This window comes from Drosophila novamexicana, unplaced genomic scaffold (genome assembly GCF_003285875.2).
Source record: "Drosophila novamexicana strain 15010-1031.04,08,12 unplaced genomic scaffold, DnovRS2.1 tig00000072-arrow-arrow-pilon, whole genome shotgun sequence".
Classification (NCBI taxonomy): domain Eukaryota; kingdom Metazoa; phylum Arthropoda; class Insecta; order Diptera; family Drosophilidae; genus Drosophila; species Drosophila novamexicana.
The window spans coordinates 101,146-126,672 of NW_020824771.1; the positions used below are offsets into that span (position 1 = coordinate 101,146).

The window sequence follows — 25,527 nt, forward strand, 5'->3', positions numbered from 1 at the left end:
TTATAGAACACTTGTGGCATGCGAAATGCGAGTGTGAGGAGCACTTGTTCAAAAGAACCACAGCTCAAAAGAACCACATACTTGACATCTACATGCGCACATACACATGCACGTACACATATGTATATGCACACATACATGCATTAGTCTTGGTTCAAGATCTCTCAACATTACGTATGTATGTGTTATGCCAAAGTTCAGCTGTGTTTCTTGTTCTTGTTGTTGTTGTTCTTGTCGTTGCTTTTGTCTTTTGCAAATTCGCGGTTCAGTGAACCTTTTACATATTATACTTAAATTTATTTTACTTTACTTTACATTACTTTTATGCTGGCTCATTTGCATTTCTCTGTCTTAATTCTCTTGCAAGACAAAAAACAGAAATGTGTATATAAAGAGAAATAGAATTTTAATTGTGTTTAATTAGAGTCGCTTTGCTTAGCAGACAGCCCCGCAGACACACACACACACACACACATACCTACACACACAAGTGCCTCAAATAATTATTTTTAATTAAAAGTACGCACATATTTGCGCTTGTTGCGCACAATTAATTTTTGGCGAATCGAGAAAGGTCTTCTTCTTGGTTTCTCTCCTTTTCTCTTTGTTTTCTTAAGAAGAAGCAACAACCTCAAAAACTGTTAAATATTAATGTGAGTTTCTATATAGTATAATTAAATCAAATATGCACGACAGGTAGAATAGTTGAGCAGAAATGTGACTCAAAATGTGACTTCGCATGCATACATATACATAATTATATATAAATTGTGTATAGTATAATTTATTATAATTCGCATTTACTTAACGAGCACTTGCGCTGACATCGTGTCATAAATTATAATTTAATTGGCACATTATCGAACAAACATGATCAGAAATCTAATTCGGATACGGATTCTCGCATCCCAAAGCTAATGAAATATCTAACAACTGTTTACGAGGTTGAGTGACAGAAAGCGTCAGCTGTTTAGCATTTGTGATACATATTCATGGCTGAGCGATTAACTATTTTTAACAATTTGCTAAAAGAGAAAATGTTTAACACATGTTTTAACATGCGATTAATGGCCTGCCTGACCTAGAGATGGGCCATAAACAAATACATATACGATTCTCTCAGCCACATAAATTATGTAGGCTTACTAAAGGCTTATAAACATGTTCATAATTAACGTTAAGAATCTCAAATGACACATTTATCAAAAGATTACCATATAAAATTCATTAGAAAATAACAAAATCTAATTTTTTCATACTGAATAATGAGAATCAAACTTTGAATCCTAGTTAATAGTTTGTGACTATATCCTATATACTTTATGCCCCTGAGCAAAGTGTAGTTAAAGTTTAAGAATTAGATTATCAAGTGATTCATAGAAGAGTACTTTATACTTCTTGAGTCCACAACTTGTTGTACATTATAAGAATGCTGCCCAGCAACAAGTATCTGATCACTTTTGGGCGTGGCAGTTGGGCCACACACTACACTCGGTTCAATGAACCAAAAGTAGGCAACATTATTTTCTAATTATGTGAAGAAAATAATTTAAGCTTAAAACAAACAAACCCAAAAGAGAGAGAGAGAGAGAGAGAGAGAAAAAAACGAAAACTAGAATCGAGCACAAGCAAATAATCAAAGAATATGCTTATTAACTCGCCAATGAACAAGGTGTGGCAGGTGGCTTGTGGCTTTAGCTTTGCGGCTTCGGATTCGATTTTGGGGCCAATAATGAAGCCATTTGCATAGTGAATGAATGAATGAATGCCCCAATGGATGATGTATGGCCGGGCATATACATATATATATATATATATATATATGTATATATATGTGTGCGTATATATTAACGAGTGCCTCATAAAACGATTACTTGACATTTGATTGGCAGGCGCAGTTGAGTACTTAAGCTATAATATGTACACGAGAGCTGAGAGCTACCAACTAAATGGGAAACCAGCTGAGCCAAAAGGCAAATAATAAAACACTTTAAACATGTTTTCATTTTGGCGGTTGTTTGCTTTGCTCTTTGCCTCTTTATACTACAACCAACTACACAGCAGCAGCAACAACGACAACGACAACCCTTTTTTATTTGATGTTGTTGCTGTTGCTGTACAAAAATTATATTTATTTTTGCATTAAGCACGAGGTCAATTAACCTCATGCCACAGCGCGAGTTCAACAAACGCTAAGCACACTCACACACACACTCACACACATACGCACGCAGACTAAAACTTTAAATTACACACACATTCGCATACACACGGCTTACATTCACATTAAAAATTTGTGTGACGTCGTTGCCGTCGTTGACATTTTGCACTATTACAAACAAGGCAGCAACAGCAGCAACAACAACAGCAACAACAACAACAACAACAGCAACAATGAATGCTCATTCATCAACGCTGTTAAAGTTTGTATTTATTTTATTTACTTGCCTGACACAACATTTGACACCCCCTGCCCGCCTCCCCCTACCACACCCGAAATACCCGCCCACTAACCCCTTCTGGTTATCGATACTATTGTTGTTGTCGCCGCCGCCTGTCGCACTCACGTGCAGCTCTTTTCATTTGCCGGCAATCTACTTTTTTTTTGCTGTGTAAATTCTTTTTTATTGTTGTTATTCTACTTTTTGCCACAGTTTCGAGCGCGCCAAAAAAATATTTTTATAAACAATTTTGTTGCCGAGTTGATTTGTGATTGTCGTCGTTGTTGTTGTTCTTGTTGTTTTTTGCAAAAGTAAAACAAAACGCGTTGCCAAGCAGAAGTACGTAGGTATATTTTCACGGGGCCAGTGGGGAGCCGCGGCAGTCTGGGAAGCGAATTCTGTTGTGCCGTTCAGGTGTGCAATATAAACAGAAAAATACACGTATCGCGTTAATATCTTTGATTCTTGCGAGTCGAAAGAGATATATCACTCCCTAATCGCACAATATTTGGCCGAGATATTTAAAATAATCATTGAAAAATGTTGACTTTACCGTCATCATCAAGAAAATGTTGCTTGCTTTTTTTTTTCAATTTTTGTGAAAATTTAGATTTTTCTTTTTTGAATGCCAATCGATAGAACTGATCCTTACGAGTCCAAAAAGGTATATAATTCCATAATCGGACATTATTTGGCTGAAATTTTAAAAAAAATCATCAAAAAATTGTAACACCATGACCGAAACGGTTTTTGTCAAACATTATTATAAAACCCTCCGATAGCTAATATTATTATTTGCCATTCTATAGTAGGCTTCCGTACGAATTCAAAAAGGTATACATTTTTAAAATCTGACGTGTTTTAACCTAGATATTCAAAAAAAATCATCAAGAAAATGTTGACTGATTCCGTTTTTAATTTTTTTTCAATTTTTGTGAAAATTTAGATTTTTCTTTTTTGAATGCCAATCGATAGAACTGATCCTTACGAGTCCAAAAAGGTATATAATTCCATAATCGGACATTACTCGGCTGAAATATTCCAAAAAATCATCAGAAAATTGTAACAGCATGACTGAATCGGTTTTTGTCAAAAATTTTTAGAAAACCCTTCGATAGCTAATATTATTATTTGCCATTCGATAGTAGGCTTCCGTACGAATTCAAAAAGGTATAAATTTTTAAAATCTGACGTTTTTACCCGAGATATTCAAAAAAAAACATCGAGAAAATGTTGACTTTCGAACCGATTCCGTTTTTTTTAGAAAAATCGTGATGTAACCCCTTGCTTTTTTTCAATTTTTGTGAAAATTTAGATTTTTCTTTTTTGAATGCCAATCGATAGAACTGATCCTTACGAGTCCAAAAAGGTATAAATTTCCATAATCGGACATTATTCGGCTGAAATATTCCAAAAAATCATCAGAAAATTGTAACAGCATGACCGAATCGGTTTTTGTAAAATTTTTTTATAAAACCCTTCGATAGCTAATATTATTATTTGCCATTCGATAGTAGGCTTCCGTACGAATTCAAGAAGGTATAACTTTTTAAAATCTGACGTTTTTACCCGAGATATTCAAAAAAAAACATCGAGAAAATGTTGACTTTCGAACCGATTCCGTTTTTTTTAGAAAAATCGTGATGTAACCCCTTGCTTTTTTTCAATTTTTGTGAAAATTTAGATTTTTCTTTTTTGAATGCAAATCGATAGAACTGATCCTTACGAGTCCAAAAAGGTATATAATTCCATAATCGGACATTATTTTCAAAAAAATCATCAAAAAATTGTAACACCATGACCGAAACGGTTTTTGTCAAACATTATTATAAAACCCTCCGATAGCTAATATTATTATTTGCCATTCTATAGTAGGCTTCCGTACGAATTCAAAAAGGTATACATTTTTAAAATCTGACGTGTTTTATCCTAGATATTCAAAAAAAATCATCAAGAAAATGTTGACTGATTCCGTTTTTTAAGAAAAAACGTGATGTAACCCCTTGCTTTTTTTTCAATTTTGGTGAAAATTTAGATTTTTCTTTTTTGAATGCAAATCGATAGAACTGATCCTTACGAGTCCAAAAAGGTATATAATTCCATAATCGGACATTATTTGGCTGGAATATTCCAAAAAATCATCAAAAAATTTTAACACCATGACCGAAACGGTTTTTGTCAAACATTTTTATACAACGCTTCGATAGCTAATCTTATTTGCCATTCTACACAAGCGCTGAGTTTATTTCTAAAAATCTCTTGCATAAGCACCACAGAAAGAAAAAATTAGAACAGCTGACCACAGACTTTTGATTGGCAGTGTGAAGTTCGTAAAACGTATTCAATTAGTACACATGATGGATGATTTAATTAATGGCCTCATAAATTTGATTGAACTACAAAATTAAATACTATAATAGATGAAGTTTTTGTTTATAGCCCGACGAATTTACACATAAAATGACTAAGCGTCAATATAATCAGTTTTCTATGGAAAATAATAACAAGATAATGCAAGTGCGAATACACACACACACGCACACCTACGCACACACAAATGATTCACAGCCATTCACACAACGTTTTATTTACTTTAAGCTATTCCAAGTATTATTTTTTTTTTTTGTTGTTTTGCTTCAATTTTCTCCTTAAACTATGCAAATTTATTTGCATATTTTGTTGAAAAAAAAACACAGTCCAAATAAAAAGCGAAAAAAAATAAATAATAAAAATTGAGCTGCCATCTTGGTATTTCCGCCAGCAAACGAGTAATAAGTATTTTTCAGCTCATTGATGAGTCACAATTAACAAATACAATTACACTGAGTACAAAAAGTTGGGCGCATTTAACAAACTGATCTAAAAAACTAACTTGGAAAGTCGCACTAAAGTTGCAGCCAATTTCCACTTGACCAGAATCTCGCAGCACAAACTAGTTTATTACTAGTTTATGCACACGAAAAAAAAGCAGATACGCAGCACGGAAGCTAAAACAAAAAAAAAGAAAAAAGAAACTAAAAACAAGTCTGTCTAATAATGGCTTCAATTTTCAACAGGCCACAAAGAGATTGTAATAAAAAAAAATAATAATAAAAAACGTACTATAAAATGCGTTTGCTTTACGCCGTTTTTTAAATACCCTACTCACAACTGAAATAAGTGTGACCATATCATGTGAAAGTTGACTCACTTGTGCGAATAAAAATGAAATATTATTAACATTTTTATGTTAATAATTATCATTACTATTGATATTATTTTGGTTATAGGCGATGCAAGCTGCATGACATAGTCGAGTTAACCCTTGTGCAATTGTAGACAAAACTACAAAAATATGTATGGCAATTTGGACGACGTTCTTTGACATGAATTTATGGCAATTTAAGACAAGTTTTTAATTATTTTGTTGTTGCTGTTGCTGGTTGATGTTGCTGGTTGTCGTTGTCGTTGTCGTTGTTGTTGCTGCTGCTTGGCATAATAATAATTTAAATATGGTAGCGAGCTGAAATGAAGTGGCACAAGGCATTAAATCATCGCGTGCAGCTAAAAGGATAACCAACTTGCAACAGCAGCAGCAGCAGCAACAATAACAACAACAACAACAACAACAACAACAGCTGCATATAATCACAATTGCAACACGACACAGTGGCATCGAATCATGTGAATTTGACACAGAAATTGCAGTGCTGTAATAAGTGGGCCACTTTACAATTAAAAATGTTAATTATGAAAAGTAGTACACAATAAGCAATATATAAATAATACAACATAATAATCAAAAGCAAAAAAAAAAGAGGCAACAACATTATTCATTAATATTGCTTGCCACATTCTTTGCTGCTGCTGTGCGAGGCTGCTTTTACATGTTGTTGCTGCTGCTGCTGCTGTTGTTGTTGCTGCTTCTTCTTCTTCATCTACAATGCAATTTGTATGCAAATGCAAATACAATCGGCAATGCACACACACACACACACACACACACACACACACACACGCACGCACATCGCGCCATTAAGGCAAGCTAATGCCTGGCTTTATCACAGATGTAGATACACGGACACAGTTGCAGATGCAACAACAGCCATAGCTGCAGATACTTACACAAGCAATGTGATTAGCATAATGGTCTACAGGCCGTAAATATTGCATTTTAGCATAATTGTTTATACTTTACAGCTGCTGCCAAATGAATGCAACGCCTTCAACAGCCGTTCAAAGAGCTTAGGAACTATTGCTTGTTTGCTCTGCCTAGTTAAACATATATTGGCATTAAAACTTGAAACACAATATATTATTATGTATAAAATATATATTACTTATTTGCCTTACTTAATATGCACAATTGTGCTTTTCCATGCGCACAGCTCACACGCACACAACAAGGCTTTCAACTTAGCTGCACATTGAAAGCTGAAGCTTTGAAAGCTCACCAATACTTGAGCATTTCTCGTGGATGTGTGTGTGTGTGTGTAGTGCTTACAATTTCGCTCATTTGCTGTTGTATTTTAACAAGCTGGCTCATTAGAATTCCCAACTGAAATGCCTCCGTTCTTGATGAGTGCAACTTTCTATCACTCCATTCACTTGATGTTGTTGTTGAAGCAGCTCTCGAATGTTTGTCTACCAATCGCTAAATGCAACAAAGTCTAACTGGCTGTGACGAAGTGCAGCAAAGAGCATCAGCAGCAGCCTCAGCGTTTGCCTGTCTACGACTGTCATCTTGTGGATAACCCGATCGGCCCCCGCTTTTCCCCCGCCTCATTTAGCTTTGTTCGTGTTCATTTTGCAGTTTCCGCGCTGCAACTTTGTAATTAACTTTTGTCACGACGCCAACTCGAATGCAATGTGGATGGGGTCGAGGATTCGACTGGATGCGAGGGACATTTGAAGCGGCTCCACTTCGCGCTGTCCATTAAATCAGCTTTCAGCTGGAACGCGACAGTTGAAATTGTATTTATTTATTTATTATGTGCAATGCTCGACTTAATATATTTTATTTACTTTTTTAATTTACAGCGCGCACCAATTGATGCATAATTACTTTATTTATGCCTCAATTAGTGGCGCATTAATTAAGTATACACACACACACACACACACACATATAACCTTGACTCTTGTGTGTGTTTTTTCTCACTCGCATTCTATGTAATTGCATTTATGCTCTATGCGCCTCTCGCAGTTTGCAGTCGCGCGCAATTGACAAATGACTTGACATCAATTTAACAGCAACACACACACACACACATTCGCAGAGCAAAAGTGATTAGAAAAGAAACATAAGAGATTCAAGTCTAGCAATATACGAGAGCAATACGCTTAATGATTGCCTGGAGAAAATCAAAGCTGCGAATGGCGAACAAAAGGCACAGTGCGCACATTAAAGCAGCGCATGGCGTGCCGAAACGTAAAAGAAATAAAGGCCTAGTAAGATTGTTGCAGTCGGGTGCTCGCGACTGCCTAATACACTTTTACAGTGCACAAATAGCTTGAAGCTTATCAAAATTTGGACAGTCCACAAAAAATGTCAATACTTATTCTGTTGCTGATATGCACAAGTATGTGATTTCTAACTTTAAGCCAAAAGAGATGGTTAGACATTGCACAAAACCAATATACCCTCCTTTACTTTGTAAACGCGTATGTAATGGCAAAGGAATTCCTTAACGACTCCGACATGCCAAAATTAATGGCAATAATTAAAACAACAACACGAACAACACAAAGCTGCCAACTCGGCGTTTGACTCCAGGCCCAGGCCAAAAGGAAGCCAAATCTTAAATCAAAGAAAGGCAACGCGTGTCAGTTGCCAGACTAGCGCATACCCTAGCTAAGCAGCTGATAAATTACCAATAATGAAAGCAAAATTAATCAAAACTAGGCAAGAAAAAGCTTTGAGCGCCTTAAAAGCATTGCTCTTATTCACTGGAACTTTTGAACTCAATCTCTGCCCAACGAACCGAACCAGCTTTAAATATTCAATTATGTCCAGAATGTGATAAAAGTTATCATTTCATATTAGATCCATAATTCGACGCTGTACATAAGCGAATGTCCCCACAAGCACAGCCACAGTTGTGATCCAGTCGAAAACTAGTTCCCAAATGCCTCGACACAGGCACAAAATAAAAGGCAACACTTCCAAATTATATAACATTCACTCTGCAATGGGATCTTCCCAATGCATTTGTACTGGGTACTGGGTAGGCGGACAGGTGGGCAGGGCAGGAGAGGGGGCTACGGGCCCGGACATTAATGCGATGAAATGCATTTGGTCGAGTGGTAAAAAGCGCAGCTGATTTGCAAATATTTGCACTATTGATTACCAGCCGCATTATAATTTACTGCCCAGCACTGGCAGGCTGCACTCCAGCCACCCGGTCCCCTCCCCTATCCCGCCCGCCAGACTCTACACTCAGTGACGCAGTCAGCAAATATTTTCGTAGCTGCTGCCTTTTTCCAATTTAATTTATCGCAAATATTCAATCAAAATAATGATGTGAGTGAGCAGCGGAAATAGCGCTGACGATGATGGGCGAACGCTGGATAGATGGCTGGATGGATGCTTGAAAGGATGTAGGGACGAAGAGCTGGAGTGAATAAGTTAAAAATGGCAGCAAATGAATAATTGAAGTGGCACGTAGTATACCCTGTAATTTAAATTTAAATTGAGTCATTCAGAAAATGCCCGGAAATGTATAAAGGTAGCTGCTCCCAGTATACCCTGTAATTTATATGTGAGTTTAATAATAAAACGAAATTTCCAACTGGATATGTTTTTGTAGACATCATCACATCCTGCATAAACTTAAAGCGGGGTATGCCTGAAGCAAATTGAATTAGCACTCGCAGCGTTGCCGGATGGCATTTTCTTGCTCATTTGGTACATACGAAAATTCGACTGCACATTTAACTGGAAGTCTGGCAGCATGAATGTCAGCCAGGAGCTGGCTGTTGGGACCAGAACTGTTTAAGAATGCAAGGCAGCGCAGCGAACAAACGAACAATTGCAGCCTAATTGAAAGCTAAATTGAATAAAAATACACACACACACACGCAGGCAGGCTCACATAAACGTCAACACATGCTAACAAGCTGAGTAAAGCAGAGCAAAGGATAAAAAGGAAACTGTAGCCCGAACAACGGCGCACACTCTGCACGTACAATTACATGCACACACCCCACACCCTCCCCACTCACACACACAGTGGTAAATTATGTATCTGTGTGTGTATGTGTGTGTGTGAGCTGATAGCCAACCAGCCAGCCAGCCAGCCAGCCAGCCGCACTGTGTCCATCCACAAGAAATTGAAGCGAACAGGAGCTGTGAATGCCTCACACAGTGCCTGCAAAATAATAACGTGCATAGCATTTTATGCAAACGTGGCCAAGGCGGCGACGCTGGCTGCTTTTGCCTCGCATTGTGGGTGAGAAAATTGTGGAAAATGCAAAATTAGCATGAATACGAAATACAAGTTAAATATTTGAGCTGCCTCCGGTCGAGAGACGAAGCCTGCAGTCAAGCATTGGCAAAGAAGGAGGTCCTGCCAATCATGGAAATTGCATACACCATTAAAGCAAATCGGAACGTGTACATTTCTGTGTCTGCTAAATGCAACATTTTGCTGCCCAAGCATTTACTGGGATGTGCCAACTAAAGCATATAAATTTGCTGCTATTTTAATCGCAACTCCTTACTACAAAGCAGCTTACACTTGGTGTCGATCCTGTTGTATCATCATGGGACTAATATCGTTCATCCTGGAACAGAACTTCATAGAAGGAATTTCAAATTAAATCATAAGATTTGGCATAGTGAAAAGCATCTTATATCCAAGTTGTTTTTCTAACTTATGTATCTACCTCTAAAAATATGTATCGAACCGATTTCAAAGAGTTGAACGTTATTTCCTGATCAATATAAGAGAAGGCTAACCTATTCCAATAAAAGTCCAAAATATACATTTATGGAATGAGTTTCATTCGTGAGGGCCGAATTTAACCCTTGTTCTACATTTGTTAAGCGTTATTTCTCGATATTTCTTGGCTATAATGTTTACTGTACTGACAAACGTTGATAAAGAGGAAAATAAACACACACAACGGCAAAGAAAACATGATAACTAATATTTGATTTATTTATATTTTATTTACATTTTGCTGCATTTATTTTTCGCTGCTTTTCACCTTGTTTCTTTTTTTTTGTATTGTATTTATTTATTTATTTTGTTGTTGTTGTTGCGTTCGCCTTTTTCCCTCGACTTATCAGCAGACTTTGACGTCGGGGACATGTAAATAATTTATATGGCATACCCTGTTATGTGTGTAATTTATGACAGGGTACACAACACACACACACACAACAGCTAGAGGTGTTATTATTGCGCTCCGTCCTCGCGCTTATCAATGTCAGAGAAAGACAGACAGCCAGAACAGGGCAAAGCGAAAGAGTGGCCAATGTTAGGTTTAGTAACTAGGCAAATGCCCAAGAATTTTCTAGTTGAGTCAACTACTCAAATGCTCAAATAAGTATAGCTAAAAGTAGACCTTGGAGAAAAATCAACCTAAAACATATTCTCGCTAGTTCGAATCGAGCCAATCAAATCAGGAATCCAGCTATGATTTGGACCTTGGTTATACCGATTTCTTGACAGATGCAAGAATGGGCCATGCCTCTAACTTATTCTTAAGCTCTTCATTAAACTCCACAGCCCAAATCGTAAAAGGTTGATCCTTTTGGCTCTGCAGATTATACAGTCCTTATTCTCGTTTAAGCTTCATGTTACATATATGGACCTTCCCACAGACGCCTCCTTCTTGCAACTATATAGCTGTTTCACATATCCGACTTGCACGCACAACACTTACACACACACACATACACACTTACAGACACGAGTGCAGTATGCATATCTATAAGCCATTAGCCTGCTCAGTCGTATGCATTGTAGCGCATCGGCTGCGTCGTTCGAGCCGAACTAAAAATACTTTAATTTACCTTTTATTTTGTTATTTCTCTCCTTCTTGCTTATCAGCACGGCGCGCAATTCAATGTAAATAGTAATAAACTTATTTACAAACACATAAACACACTCACACACACACTCGCATACACACACACAACTAATTGCTGTTTACTCAGCGCGCAATTTTCTTTTCAACGCATTTTCAGTAAAATCTAATGACGAGCAGGAGGAGTTGGGTTTTGTTTTTGTCTCTGTCTCTGTTTGAGACGAAGGCCACCGCGTTTAGTTCGTTGCATGTTGCAGCTTTTGTTGTTGCTGCTGCAGCTGTTGCACTCAGAGATAAGGTGCAGACTAATCTCTATCTGGTTCTATCTGTTCGCCGCTTTGCCTTACATTTGTTTACATTACCAAGAAATAAATAAAAACTTCATTGACATAGTATGAACAAAAAGTAAAGCAAAAACAACAACAACAATTGTCGACAGAAAAGATATAAAAAGCAGCAAAGTCGTCGCATTGCAAACGAGCGACGCTCATAAACATTTAATTAACTTTTATGAACTGTGTAAATAGTGGGAAAATGCAGCTCGAAATGCCGCCAACTCGCATGCCCTAACAAAATGTATTGCAAGTTGTTCTTGAAGATTCTTCGGAAGTTTTCCTCAGCACAGATGATGTTGGGGGAAAATAGGATTGAATGAGCGTGATTTTTATATCTACTTAAATTTTCACATATTTTGACCAAAACTTCACATACTCCAATCTTCAGATTATACAAAGTATAATATATATACTAGGGCATTTAATATTTGATACATCAAGAGTTACATATTTTGTCACTTGATGTTTTTTATATCTTAGACCTTTATATTATATTATACAAATTTAAAAATATTTTTTGCAAAATGTTAATCAATCTCTTGTATGACTATCTTGTTAGAGTATTTATTGTTTCCCTCAATAATATTTAGGTTTTCCATATTGTGTTTTATAACTTTACAATAGCCTATGCCGTTTTTATTTAACTATTGCCTGTTGTTGTCATTGCAATTGTTGTTGTTGTTGCCTTTGCTGTTTGCCATGGCCTAAGCAAACACTGTGCAACATGCAAGAAACTTAATTAAAGCCTTATATGCACAGCCAATCGTCTACATCTACGTGTATTTACTTTACGTACATATATAATCATAAGAAAATCTGCATACAAATAATTGCCAATTTTTCGATTTTCAAATTGCGTGCAAATTTATTTTAATTTTATTATATTTCTTGTTTTTTTTTTTTTTGGCACCTGCGACAAGCACATTGTTTGCATTGCAAATATTTTTAGAAAGCATTCACAAAGCCTGCCCCACAAACCTGCCAGACCCTCCACTTCATTCCCTCCCCCTTGAAACTTTTGCAAATACACATAAATGGCTCCAAACTCTGTTTGCTTAAGTTATTTTGTTGCTTTGTCACCAGCTGGGGCCAGCAGAGCCAGAAGAGGCATTTGAATTCCAATTAGACTGCTGCTCCATGTTGTTGGCGTTGTCGTATTTGCATTGCATTATGCTGGCCAAGTCCAAGCGCACACACACACACACACACACACATCTGAGCTGGAAAATATTTTACACATGTGTAAAATATAAATCATATTTTTGCTAGCAATTTGCACAAACGATTTGGTTTGTCGTTTTATGCAAATTTCATGTGTGTGCAAAATGTATTTATTGTCTGGAAAAATTCTAGAAATAAGCCTCTCTAATTGGCCAGCTCCAAAGTTGTGTACAATGTTTGCATTGTGAAAAGTTTAAAGGCCAGCGACAAAGTCAAGAGTTAACTAGAGCTTCTAATTGGAGCAGTAATTAGGGCCGGCTAATTAAAAGGCCTTTATTAAAACATTAAACGATTGAGAAATCACTATAATTATAATCGTATCAAATGTTCTATATATAATACGTACATATAGAAAACGGGCTCTGATAATTTAAACAGCTTGATTCGACTTATCAATGAAATGGCAACTAGACAAAGAATAATTGCTAATCAGTATAAACTTTAACGTAATACATTGATAATGTGCTATTAATATTTATATTATTAGGGTTTTTACCAATTCGAAATTATATTTATGCCTTATATGATATAATATTTTGTTAAAGTTAGAAATCTGTATAAAAAGATGCAAAAAAATAATATATATATAAAATAAAATACAACTAACTGCGGGCCAGCTCTTTCGGTGCACAAACGACAAGAGTCTTTTATAAACATAAATTTCCAGAGCCTTTAATGGTGCGCGCAACATATTTTAGTTCAACTTGCAACTTGCAACTGCAACCAGCAGCAGCAGCAGCAGCAACAACAATAAATGGCAACCGCAGCTGTTGCCGTCGTCGTCGTCGTCATCGTGGTTGTTGTTGTTTTGAAGCTGAATTTTTGCTCTTTTTTTTATGTATTTGGCTGCACAAATAAATTGCACATAAATCGCTGGCCACATAAATTTTACATGTTGCCGGCGTGCAGACTCAAAAACAAGTCGAAATTATGTGTCCGCTGCAAGCATAAATTATACAAGCGCTGCCACAAAACGGACGGGCGCGGGGCTGTATACTGAATGCTGAATGTGTGGCAATTAAAATATTTGCGCGTCTAACAACAAATTTCCTTAATTAAAGAAATAAAACTATTCAACTAATTGCGGGGCGCAACAGCAAGTAGAACAGCTCCGGGGCAATTGTGCAATTAGGTTGTAAAAAGTGCATTACCGAAAGGCAAATACCATAAGGCAGCTGTTGTCACGAAGGTCAAGCCCGAGACACCCACCAGCCCATAAATTAATTGCATATCATTTTTAAAGCGCGGCCAACAACAGCAACAGCCACTGCTCTGAATTGCCCCATAATTTATGCATGCATATTCATATGCAGTTATCTAAGCGTTACACTTACTTTTATCAATGCCATTAACTAACAATTTTGTTGTTGTTTTTTGCTCTTGTCTTTTTTAGTCACGCGCCCGTAAAACCTCCACCAAAGCAAACAAACTGAATGCAGCCGCTGGTGCCATTGCAGCCGCATCAGCAGCATCGCCACGTCTAAGTCCAACGCCAGCAGCAACACTGTTGCCGCAGCAATCGCCAAATACTACAACAGCAACAGTTGCCGCAGCGGGCAGTTTGCAGCAGCAGCAGCAGTATCAGCAACAACAGCTGCAGCAGCAATTGTTGACACACCAGCAGCAGCAGCAGCAACAACAGCAGCAGCACTATCAGCAGCAGCAGCAACAGCCGCAGCAGCATTTCCAGCAACAGCAACATTTGCAGCAGCAGCAGCAAACGCAACATCATCAGCAGCAGCAGCAGCAGCACGCACAGCAGCAGCAACAACAGCAACATTTGCATCAGCAGCAGCATCAAATAACCGCACAAATTCAAACCATGAAGGATCAACCGCAACAACCTATGGTGAGTACACAAACAACAATCAATTCCATACAATTCTGATGTTTTTCAATTAAAACATGAACAATAACAACGGCGAGCATTGACCTTCACAAACAGTTTGGCTAGTCAATCAGTTCATTTCGTTTTCCATTCGCTGAACGCAAAAAATAATAATAATATGCCACAGAGCAACAGCAAACAATAAATAACAGAAATTAAAACTGTGTGCGGACAACGTTGCGTATACGTGACACGCCCCAATCAGCTGCAGCTGTGCACACAAATCGAATCAAGTGAACGCTGTGCAGAGCCGCACACAACTGGCCAACACACACATACCTATACGTATATACACGCGTTCATTCATAAACAATTTTTCGATTTTTATCAATGATTGCTAAATGCTTTCAAAAATAAAACGCAGACCACATAGCAGCAGCAGCAGCAGCAGCAGCAGCAACAACAACAAACAACAATAACAATAGCAGCTGCTGTCATCAGCAGGTGCACATTTCCACACACAAATATGTACAAAATAAAAGTCTATTTTTACTACACAAACAACAAGAGCAGCACATGAAAACTAACACAGTCGGAGCCCAAACAGAACGGAGTAGTCAATTAAACTCGCCTATAAAAAGTACACACAACTATTTAAATTATTTATATTCAAATTTATATATATTTGATTTTATTGTGCGTCTGGCGCAGGCAGTTGCCATTGTTGTTCGTTGTTGTTGTTGTTGCTGTTGCCTCATGTTTGCATATAGAAAATTTCACTTTCATCGCTCATAAAAACGCAAATGATTTTTATTTTGGTCTGTTACGCATTTTGTTTGCCAGACGCAAAACGAAGTCAAATACAAATAAACACGCCCGTCAAAAAAGTGTAGCATAGTTCAAGGCGCGTTAATCAACAACAAGCGGAAGTTGTGCATAATGTCGACTATAAATACTTGGCATGCTGTTATTTTTCATATTTTGTTGTGCTTATTTGTTTTTGGGGCCTGGCCCTATTAGTAGGTTGCCGAATTAGGGTGCGGCTAATTTGATTTATGGCCGGCAGCAACAGGAAAACCGAAAAACCATTTCGTAAAGCAAACCCAAAGTTGGCCAAAGTAAAGGGTAGTTCAGCCCCAGGGCTGGTAACTATATAGTTACTATGAGCTCTAATATAATAAAAGCCTTAAGTTTAGTTAATAGTTTGTAACTAAATGCGTAACTAATTGATGGCAGCCGACTGGGCCTTTATCAGACAACGCTAAGCTCCGTTTAGCACTCACTTAGTTCATAAATGCAAACTAAATATATAAATATTGATTCTATTATATATATATTTCTTAATGTGATTGGTTTTTCGTTTTGCAGGCACCTATGGCCTTCTATCCGACATGGCAGGCGGATCCATCGCAGGGCTGGCAGAACCAGTTCATACAGCAAATACCACAGAATACTCCAGCCATCACATCACTCAACTCCTTGGATTTCCAGACACAGTCCTACGCCTATCCATCAAATGGCTACGTGCAGACAGGTCTCGGCTTCGATCCCAACTACGGCCGTTCGCCATATGGGGCGCCCGTGCAGCGCTACGACTTCCAGAGCCAGCAGCTCTCCAGTGCGCCCATTAATCAGGTGGGACTGCAGAGCGTGGCCGCCGGCTTTCCGCCTGGCGGTGTTAGCTATGCCGGGCAAGTGTCGACGGCGCCGGCGCCACCAGCCGTTGGCCTGCAGCAGCAACAGCAGCCGCAACAACAGCATCTTGGCGGGGATCTGAGCAAGAGCATGTCGGGAAACGACACGCCTGGATATCCGCGGGTGAGCAGCGTGCCGCCGCGCTCACTCAACTGTAACGGGTATCCAGGCGACTACAGCGGTTCTCAGCAACAGCAACAACAGACACAACAGCAACAGCAACCACAACAGCAACAACAACAAACGACAACTGCAGCGCCCAGCGTCGCAACCGCGCCCACAGCGACTGGCCCTGGTAACACGGTTGTGGCCCAGCCAGCCAGCTCACCTATGCAGTCACAGGCCCAGACGGTGCCTCCATCACCCACGCGCAGCCTCATCCAGCAGCAGCAGCAGCAGCAACAACAGCAACAGCAGCAGCCACGCCTCGTCTCACAGTCGCCCAACCAGGTGCCGCCATCTCCGAATGGCAACGGACTGCAGCCCTATGGCAGCAGCGTGCAGCCACAGCAGCAGACGCATCCACATCTCGGCTCGCCGCCCATGCAGGACTGGAACTGGAGCAATCAACAGCAGCAGCAGCAACAACAGCCGCCGCCGCCTGCACAGCAGCAGCAGCAGCAGCAGCTGACGAACGATGGCTACCCGGCGCAGGGTCAGGGCGAACGCTTGCATCTGAACACGCGCATCAAGTCCATGATCATGCGCAAGAGCGATTCCAAGGATGCGCCGCCCGACATTCAGCTGCAGGGCCAGACAACAGCCCCAGGTGCCGCCCAACAGCAGCAGCAGCAGCAACAACAGCAGACCGGTCATTTTTTATCGTATAGCCACCATCTCCGCCCCGAGACGGCGCTGAGCGCCAACGGCTCGAGCAGCGTCGCACCACCGCTGGCCGTTGCCGAGCCCATCGGAGGTGGTGGCGATCAAATCTGGAAGCCGCACCACGCCAACTCGTTTAAGAAGCCCAGCGTGGGCAGCGGCTATGCCGGCACGGACCATCAGCTGCAGCTGCAACTGCAGCAACACCAGCCAGGACAACACACAACCATTAGCCATGCGGAGGTGCCGCCACAGCCTGCCATGCCCATTCAGCCGCCGGTACAGCCACAGCCCAAGAAATCGCGAAGTCGCAGCAAGGCGAGCCGTGCCGCTGCAGCCGCCGCGGAGGCTGCCGCCGCCGAAATTGAACGGGATCGCAATGCCAACGATCCGGGTGGCGGAGGACTCAAGGCCTTGGGCGCACACTATCCGCCACCGCCGGGCAGCGGTCAGGACTATCACGGGCAATATATCAAGACGGAGCCGGGTCTGTTGCCGCCACCGCCGGGCGGGCAACCAAACAAAATGGAGGGCTACGAGCGCAACTACCAGAACTTCATTCAATATGCCGACTTCTGCCAAAACGATGGCCAGGGTCAGCCGGTGCAGCAGCACCAGCAGGACTATGCCGGCTACCATCACAACTCGGCGTATTATGGCGCCGGCGCCGGCAGCTTCCAGCAGAACTTCCAGCAGAGCTTCGTGCCCGGATATCAGGCGGCCGCGGCCTATGGCAGCCGTGGTAAGCCGCCCTCGAATGCCGCCCACCACGGGCCACATGGCCATGGGCACGGCAACAGCATGCTGGAGCTGGACCGCAAGCCGGACACCAACAGCATCATACCACTGCCTACAAACTATGAGAAGGATATACCGGCGCACGCGTATCCCATTCCGGCGCATCGCTATGCGCTCGGACACGGAGCACCGCCGCCGCCGCACCTCGGCCACCACGGCATGCTGGAGCCCAAGCTGGAGGACATGGGCATGCTGGGACATGGCCACGGACATGGCTATGCCTATCTAGGTGAGGGTAAGCCGCTAAACAACGGCTTCTCGTGCTGTCGTCAGGGCGGCACCAGGCCACCCACTGCGGAGCATCTCAAGGACGGAACCTGCCTGGGCTTGGGCATCCAGCCCAAGGAGGAGCTGCTGGACGAGGACGAGCTGGCCGAGGCGCACAATGGTGTGAAGGCCAAGTCCAAAAAGCAGAAACAGGATGAGATACCCGAAATAATTGTCAAGCACGAGAAAATCAATCCCATGTTTGATACGACGGATCGCCTGGAAAAGGGCAACAAGACGGAAATACCTGAATGCGAGTGCTTTCAGTCCGACAAGAATCCACCAGAACCGGGCACCTACTACACGCATCTGGGTGAGTTTCACAGCGCATCTGAGTTTTTTCGACAGCTTCTCCGGGGGTTATACTGTAAGAAAGGCGGGTTGGTAGTTGGACTTAGACTGAAAGACTTGGACTTGAAGATTAAGGGAAGGGAAACTCTTTGATGCCGTACCTGGCCTACAAGGTTTAAATCCACGCCTAGAAATACCGAACCTCGCCTAGCTCTCATATTAAATGCATACTGATGGAGCTATAAATTAGTGCCTTACCCGGTTCACAAGGGATTCGCGCCTAGAAATTCTGATACTCTCATATACATGCTTATAGAGCTGCGATGCTCTAAGGGCTTAAGATGTAAAGACCTCAGGTAGGGCTTGGCATCTGTTAAGGCGGAATTCTTATTAAAGAGTAAGCAATACAAAAGATAGACTAGGCCATGTCCACAAGCCTTGAACCTATCCCTAAAAATGCCGCATCTGACCCAAATGTTGTCCCTTTAGGCACCGCATCCACGCTGATGGAGCTGCGACGCGAGTTCGAGGATCGTTGCCAGCTGACGGGCCGTCAGTTGCGCATCGAGAAGATCGTCTACACGGGCAAGGAAGGCAAAACCTCGCAGGGTTGCCCGGTGGCCAAGTGGGTGATCAGGCGTGCCGATCCCGAGGAGAAGATACTTGTTGTTGTGAAGAAACGTCCGGGTCACAGGTAAGTCAAGAAGCACAACATCCTCCTAGAAAACTGAGTGTATCTTCTCGCTTACCTATTCAGGTGCATTGCCGCGTACATCGTGGTGTGCATGGTGGCCTGGGATGGCATGCCGCGCCTGGAGGCAGACAATGCCTATAAGAATTTGATACCCAAGCTCAATAAGTACGGACTACCCACCACGCGCCGTTGCGCCACCAACGAGAATCGCACCTGTGCCTGCCAAGGTGAGTGCTCCCTCTCACTCTTACTTCTTGTGAGGCAAGTCCTTAATGTACTTGTGCTTTTTCTTGCAGGACTGGATCCGGAGTCGTCAGGCGCCTCGTACAGCTTTGGCTGCAGCTGGTCCATGTACTATAATGGCTGCAAATACGCGCGCTCCAAGACCGTGCGCAAGTTTCGGCTGTCGGTGAAGAGCGAGGAGGCAGCGATTGAGGATCACATGAATCTGATTGCCACGCTGCTGGCGCCGGTCTTTAAGCAGGTGTGCCCGCGCTCCTATGACAATCAAACCAAGTACGAGCACGAGGCATCCGACTGCCGGCTCGGCCTGGAGCCGGGCAAGCCCTTCTCGGGCGTGACCGCCTGTCTAGACTTTTGTGCGCACTCGCATCGCGATCTGCACAACATGCAGGATGGCTGCACGGTGCACGTGGCACTGCTGAAGCCCACCAATCGCGATAGCCGCTTGCCCGACGACGAGCAGTTCCACGTCCTGCCGCTCTACACAATGGACGGCACGGACGAGTTCGAGAGCGTCGAGGGGCAGCGTGATAAGCATCGCACCGGAGCTGTGCAAATGCTGGACAAGTGAGTGTAGTGTTGAGTTTTGAGCTACCCGCTGCAGCTCGTACCGGTCGGGACAACCATTAATCTCCTCACGCCTCTTCCCACACAGATTTCCCTGCGAAGTACGAGTACGCTCCACGCCGCTGATACCCTGTCGTCGGCACGGCAAGAAGCGCAAAGAGGACGAGCCGGCGACGCCAGATGGCGAACAGGACGCCGCCGCCGATGGCAGCAGTCAGAGCTCCAGCAACGGCACCCAGTCCCAGTCGCAGCTGGCCCAGTCCCAGCAGAGCAGTCCGCCCGCTCTGGCCGCAGCGCACATCAAAAAGGAGAACGGCGCCAGCAACAGCGGCGGCAGCAAATCAAAGTCGAAGGCCAAGTCGAATAACTCCAGCGCATCCACGCCCGGGTCGGCGCCGCCGACGACTCCCTCGCCGCGCTGCCAGACGCCAGTGACGAACAATCCCAGTCCGGCGGGCAGCGCGTTCAGCACGCCCCCGGTCAATCAGCACGGCGCCAATCCGAATGCCAACAACAGCAACTCCGCAGCTGGCGCTGTGCCCGGTCCACCTGGCGCCCAGCCCAATCAGCTGATGAGCTCGAACTCGAGCCTTATGAACATGGCCACCATGATTGACACGTTTACGGACGCCCAGCTGCAGTCCAACCAGATCTCGAGCACCGTACTGGACTCGCCCTACTCCTATGACTACCAGACGGGCTCCTATATTGACTCGCGCAACTACTACGGCAACTGGCCGCCTCATGCCATGGGCATGGCACCCGGCAGTGCTGCACTGACGCCCACGACGCCCACAGCGCCGCTGGTGCAGCATACGCACGCGGTGACCCCGCCAACAGCGGCTGCTGCTGCGACAGCGACAACAGCAGCAACAGTTGCGCCAGCAGCAACAGCTACAGCTCTGCCACCTGTCACGCCTGCTACAGTAACGCCTACGCCTGCGCAGCACGATGCCAGTAATGGCTACACGCCCAGCTACAACAATCTGACGTCGCCAGCACTGGGCGCACAGCAGCAGCAGCAACAACAGCAGCAGCACCAACAACAGCAACAGCTGCAACAACAGCAGCAGCAGCAACAACAGCAGCAACAGCAACAACAGCAGCAGCAGCAACAACAGCAGCAGCAGCAACAACAACATCAGCAGCAGCAGCAGCAGCAGCAGCAGGGTGGTGTCGATATATCAACAGTTGTTGGTGGTGAGCTAAAGAGTCGCGTCAGCGAGGAGAATCCCGACTCGACAACGCTGGTCAATCACTCACTGGTCGAGAGTAAGTTAACCGCCTTGACAGCCATGCAACCCATGACTAATCTAGCACCACCACTTCACCACCACCACCACCATCATCCGCATACGCCAGAGGGCTTCGTCAAGCCGAAGCCGCCGCCGAGCGATTACCAGTACTCGCAATACCCGAATAACTATCAGATGTACCCGCCGCCTCCGCCGCCGCCGCACTCGGCCTATTCCGCGTACGATGCCTACCAGAACATGAACTATAATTATGGGTATCATCATCAGGCATACTCACCGTACGGCATGTATCCGCAGCAGACGCCCCCGCCGACGCCGCCGTCGCCCAACTGGAATGTTTACGGACATCATCAGGGCTCTGGCGGCTATGGGCCCTCGGGCGGAGGAGCTGGTGGCGCACTGTTGGCCACGCATGGTCCTGTGCCATCAGGAGCGACTCTGGTGAAGCCCACGTTGCCAACAGCAGTGGCTCCACTGCAGCAGCAGCAGCAGCAACAACAACAGCAACTGCAACAGCCTCAACAGCAACAGCAACAGCAGCAGCAACAGTTGCCGGCGACACCGCCCCAAACTGTTTTGCCCGATTTGAGCAACGGCCAACTGTCTGTTAATAGCGTGGAGCCCATTGCCACGCCCACAGCAGCGCCTACGGCTGAAGTGCCGCCCATTGGCAATAACAGCAACAACAGCAACAGCAGCAACAGCAATGATGCCAACGGCAACACATCTGCAGCCGGCAACGGCAACTCGACGACAACAGTCGCGCCGGCCAGCACCAATTCGAGCAAAATCGAGCCCATTGGCGAGGTGGCCGAGATTAATGAGAACATTGAAGCGTTCCAGGATCCGCAAATGGGCGGCGTTGCCATTGCGCTGAATCATGGCAGCGTGTTGATCGAGTGCGCCAAGCACGAGATGCATGCAACAACAGCTGTGCGGCGACCGGATCGCCATGAGCCGACGCGCATGACTCTGATCTTCTACCAGCATCGCAACTTGAATCGGGCCAGGCACGGCATCGACGAGTGGGAGGAGAAGATGCGCGTGAAGAAGATCAACACGGACCTCGACAACAAAGCCAAAGAGGAGCGCGAGCGCTTGCTGAAAAAGGCCGCGGGCGAGGATGACGAGGACGAGGATATGCACGATGAACAAATGGCGGCAACGGTGCCGCCGCCGCTGCCCAGCATTAAGAAGGAATCCAATGGCAGTGGCGGGGCCGTCAAGAATGGCGCCAGTGGCAGCAAGAAGAAGAAGACCGATGCCAGCAAGAAGTCGCAGTCGAACAATAACAACAACAATAGTAACAATAACAACAACAACAGCGAGCAGCCAAAAAACGAGAAAGTTGCCCTCCACGCACCAACACTAACAACAACGTCGTGGACGACCCTGTTTCCTATGCACCCATGTGTGGTTACGGGGCCCTATCAGGAGGGCAATAGCAGTCCAACCTCGTCCACGAATGGCAGCGCCAACGCCAACGCGAATGGCAACACCAACGCGAATGGCAACACTGGCAACGCCAATGGCCCAACAGCCCAGCAGTCGGCAGCGGTGGGCGTGCCGCCGCCGCAGCAGCCGTCGCAGCAGCCGCCGCAGCCAGCGCAGCAAACCTGAGCGCCTACCAGCGCCAGATGGGGGGCAGCTACTACTACTGGCAGTAGCGGTAACAGTAACAGTAACAGTAACAGTAGCAGTAACAGTTACAGTAGCAGTAGTTGCAGTCGCAATCGCTTGGATCTATCGCCGTTTAGCTCTAAGCTTATGCCACAATCGACTGAAATATTCTCACAGCAATTTATTTTTGTAAACGCGTCCTGATTTCGTGTGCCATACGAGGGTAGGAGGCGGGCAGCAGGTGGCAGGGTGTCCCAGCCAGGCACCATTCCAGCATGCAGTAAAACACTACCAAAACTCCACTACACACTAACACATACACACACACACACACACACACACACACACACACACATGCCTAGTTTATACACTGGAAGAACACAAATGCAGCTAGATACATATACATATAGAAAAACAAAAAAGAAAAAAAGGCAAACTTTAGTTTCTTAAGAGCAGCTATATTGTTGGCAAATTCTGTTAAATGAGTTACTTTTATTTGATGTTCTCTCTTTCTGTTAAGAATCAAAGCACACTACAAACAGCAAACTACAGAACAAACACTAGAAAACAAAAACTGAATCACTAAAAAATAAAACAAAACAAATTACCTAATAAATAAAATGCTAAAGTATTTTTGCTTGAGTTTCTATCGCGAGCAAAATAAACAAATTAATATTTTAAACAAACGATCAAGCAAAAACAAAGAAAATAAAAAACTGTTAGTGGACGGACACTCGTAAAAGATCATTGCCAAAAGTACAAATAAACCAATTTTTAAAGCAAACTAGAAACAACGTAAACAATTTCGCAAACAACTAAACAAAATACAAAACTTAATTAAATAGTCGGTAACATGTTTTTACTGCTAGACACTAAAATAGCACAACAAAATCAACAAATATTTTTCAACTAGCTTTTGCACTTTAATTCAACAAAACCCAACAATTTGACTATCTCTTGGTGCTGTTGCATACTCTTAAGCGCCAAGCGAATTCAAATTGATGGCCAGCAAATGACGCTCTTTTGGTGCATTGCAAGCGACTCTCTTTCGATTGTCGCTCTACACGCAAGAGAGCTGCATTTGTCATATTTGATTTACCGTTAACTGCAAGTACATTCACAAACAGACACACACACTCACACACGCAGCCACACAGAGAGAGCGTTACAAAGGCAAACTACAATAACAAAGAAAAATGAAGAAAATACAAAAACAAATTAAATTTACATACTAACACTTTTGTATTTAGTATGTGTGCGTCTGGCGATATGAGCACAACAAGGAGGGGGCTGGGATGGGCAGCATTTTAAGCTAAGCATACGTAAAAAGCACATAATTAAGCATAAAGCATAAAACATGTGAGGGGCGAGTGAAGGAAATGTTAGTAAAGCAAAGAGAAGAGCAGCGCGTAAGGCATCAAGACATTTTTTAAACATTATTAATAAATTAAGTTTAAGCAAAACAAAAAAAAACACACACAAATTACCCAGACAACATATATGAAATAAAGAGCAACAAATGAAGTTTTATTTATTTATGCGCGCCCAAAAAGGTAGAACTTTCTTTTATATATAATATGTGCTGTAAATGTTGAAGCAAACTCAAAAAGAAAAACATAAAAATCCAAAAAAAAAAAAGACTCGAAACCAAGCAAGTATTAAGTACACAAAAACAACAACTATAAATTAACTAAAGGACAACATATTTTGCTTATTCATTTCACGCATGAATTGTTGTAAAAAGATAACTCAATTAATTTACATCCATCCAAAAGAAAAAAAAACAACAACAAAATGGCAGCGCAAACTGAATTTCAAATCAAATTAGTCTAAACAAAAACAAAAACAAAACAAAAAACGAAAAAGAAAAAGAAAAACAGATTATTTTGCACAAAACGGTTATTAAATATATGTATACTTATGCTGATAATTTGAAATTATGAAGACGAAGGTGAGAAAGAAGTGTGCAGGAGAGAATCATAAATGTAAAACGTATGTATGTAAATGTAAGGCAGCGAAGAAGACTTTTGAGCAACAAGAAAAAACATGTTTTGATAAATATTTAAATGTTTATATATATAAATATAAATTATGATAATTGATAATTGATAATTGATTAACTGATTACGCAAGCCAACAACTATTATAGTTTGTAAATGCTTTTTATATAATTTTCAAAATAAAAGAAAAACCAACTTTTTGCCATTATTAATTTATAAACGAGTTTACAATGTGTTTTGAGTTATTTGCGGGGCGCAGGCCGAACATGAAGATAAAAATACATATATAAATATATATATATACATATATGTAGATATATATACACTATATATATATTGGAGAATATATACTATAAATATTGGCGTATATTAATTTTAACAAACTGTCGACAGAATGATTGAAACACTAAAAAAAAAAACACTGCACGTAAAAG

General features: G+C 42.6%; 1 protein-coding gene across 1 annotated transcript in view; it reads left to right on the forward strand.

The window, feature by feature from the left end:
• Window positions 1-23,655, forward strand: part of LOC115771557 (DNA N6-methyl adenine demethylase) — a 104,228-nt gene extending 80,573 nt beyond the window's left edge. The window contains 10 exon segments of the mRNA XM_030717302.1: window positions 14,406-14,861; window positions 16,209-16,720; window positions 16,722-16,774; window positions 16,777-17,033; window positions 17,145-18,735; window positions 19,203-19,407; window positions 19,471-19,634; window positions 19,704-20,217; window positions 20,306-21,215; window positions 21,327-23,655. Of these exon segments, the coding sequence (XP_030573162.1) occupies window positions 14,406-14,861; window positions 16,209-16,720; window positions 16,722-16,774; window positions 16,777-17,033; window positions 17,145-18,735; window positions 19,203-19,407; window positions 19,471-19,634; window positions 19,704-20,217; window positions 20,306-21,215; window positions 21,327-23,093 (6,429 nt within the window). The 3' untranslated portion in view covers window positions 23,094-23,655.
• Window positions 23,656-25,527: the final 1,872 nt, after the last annotated feature.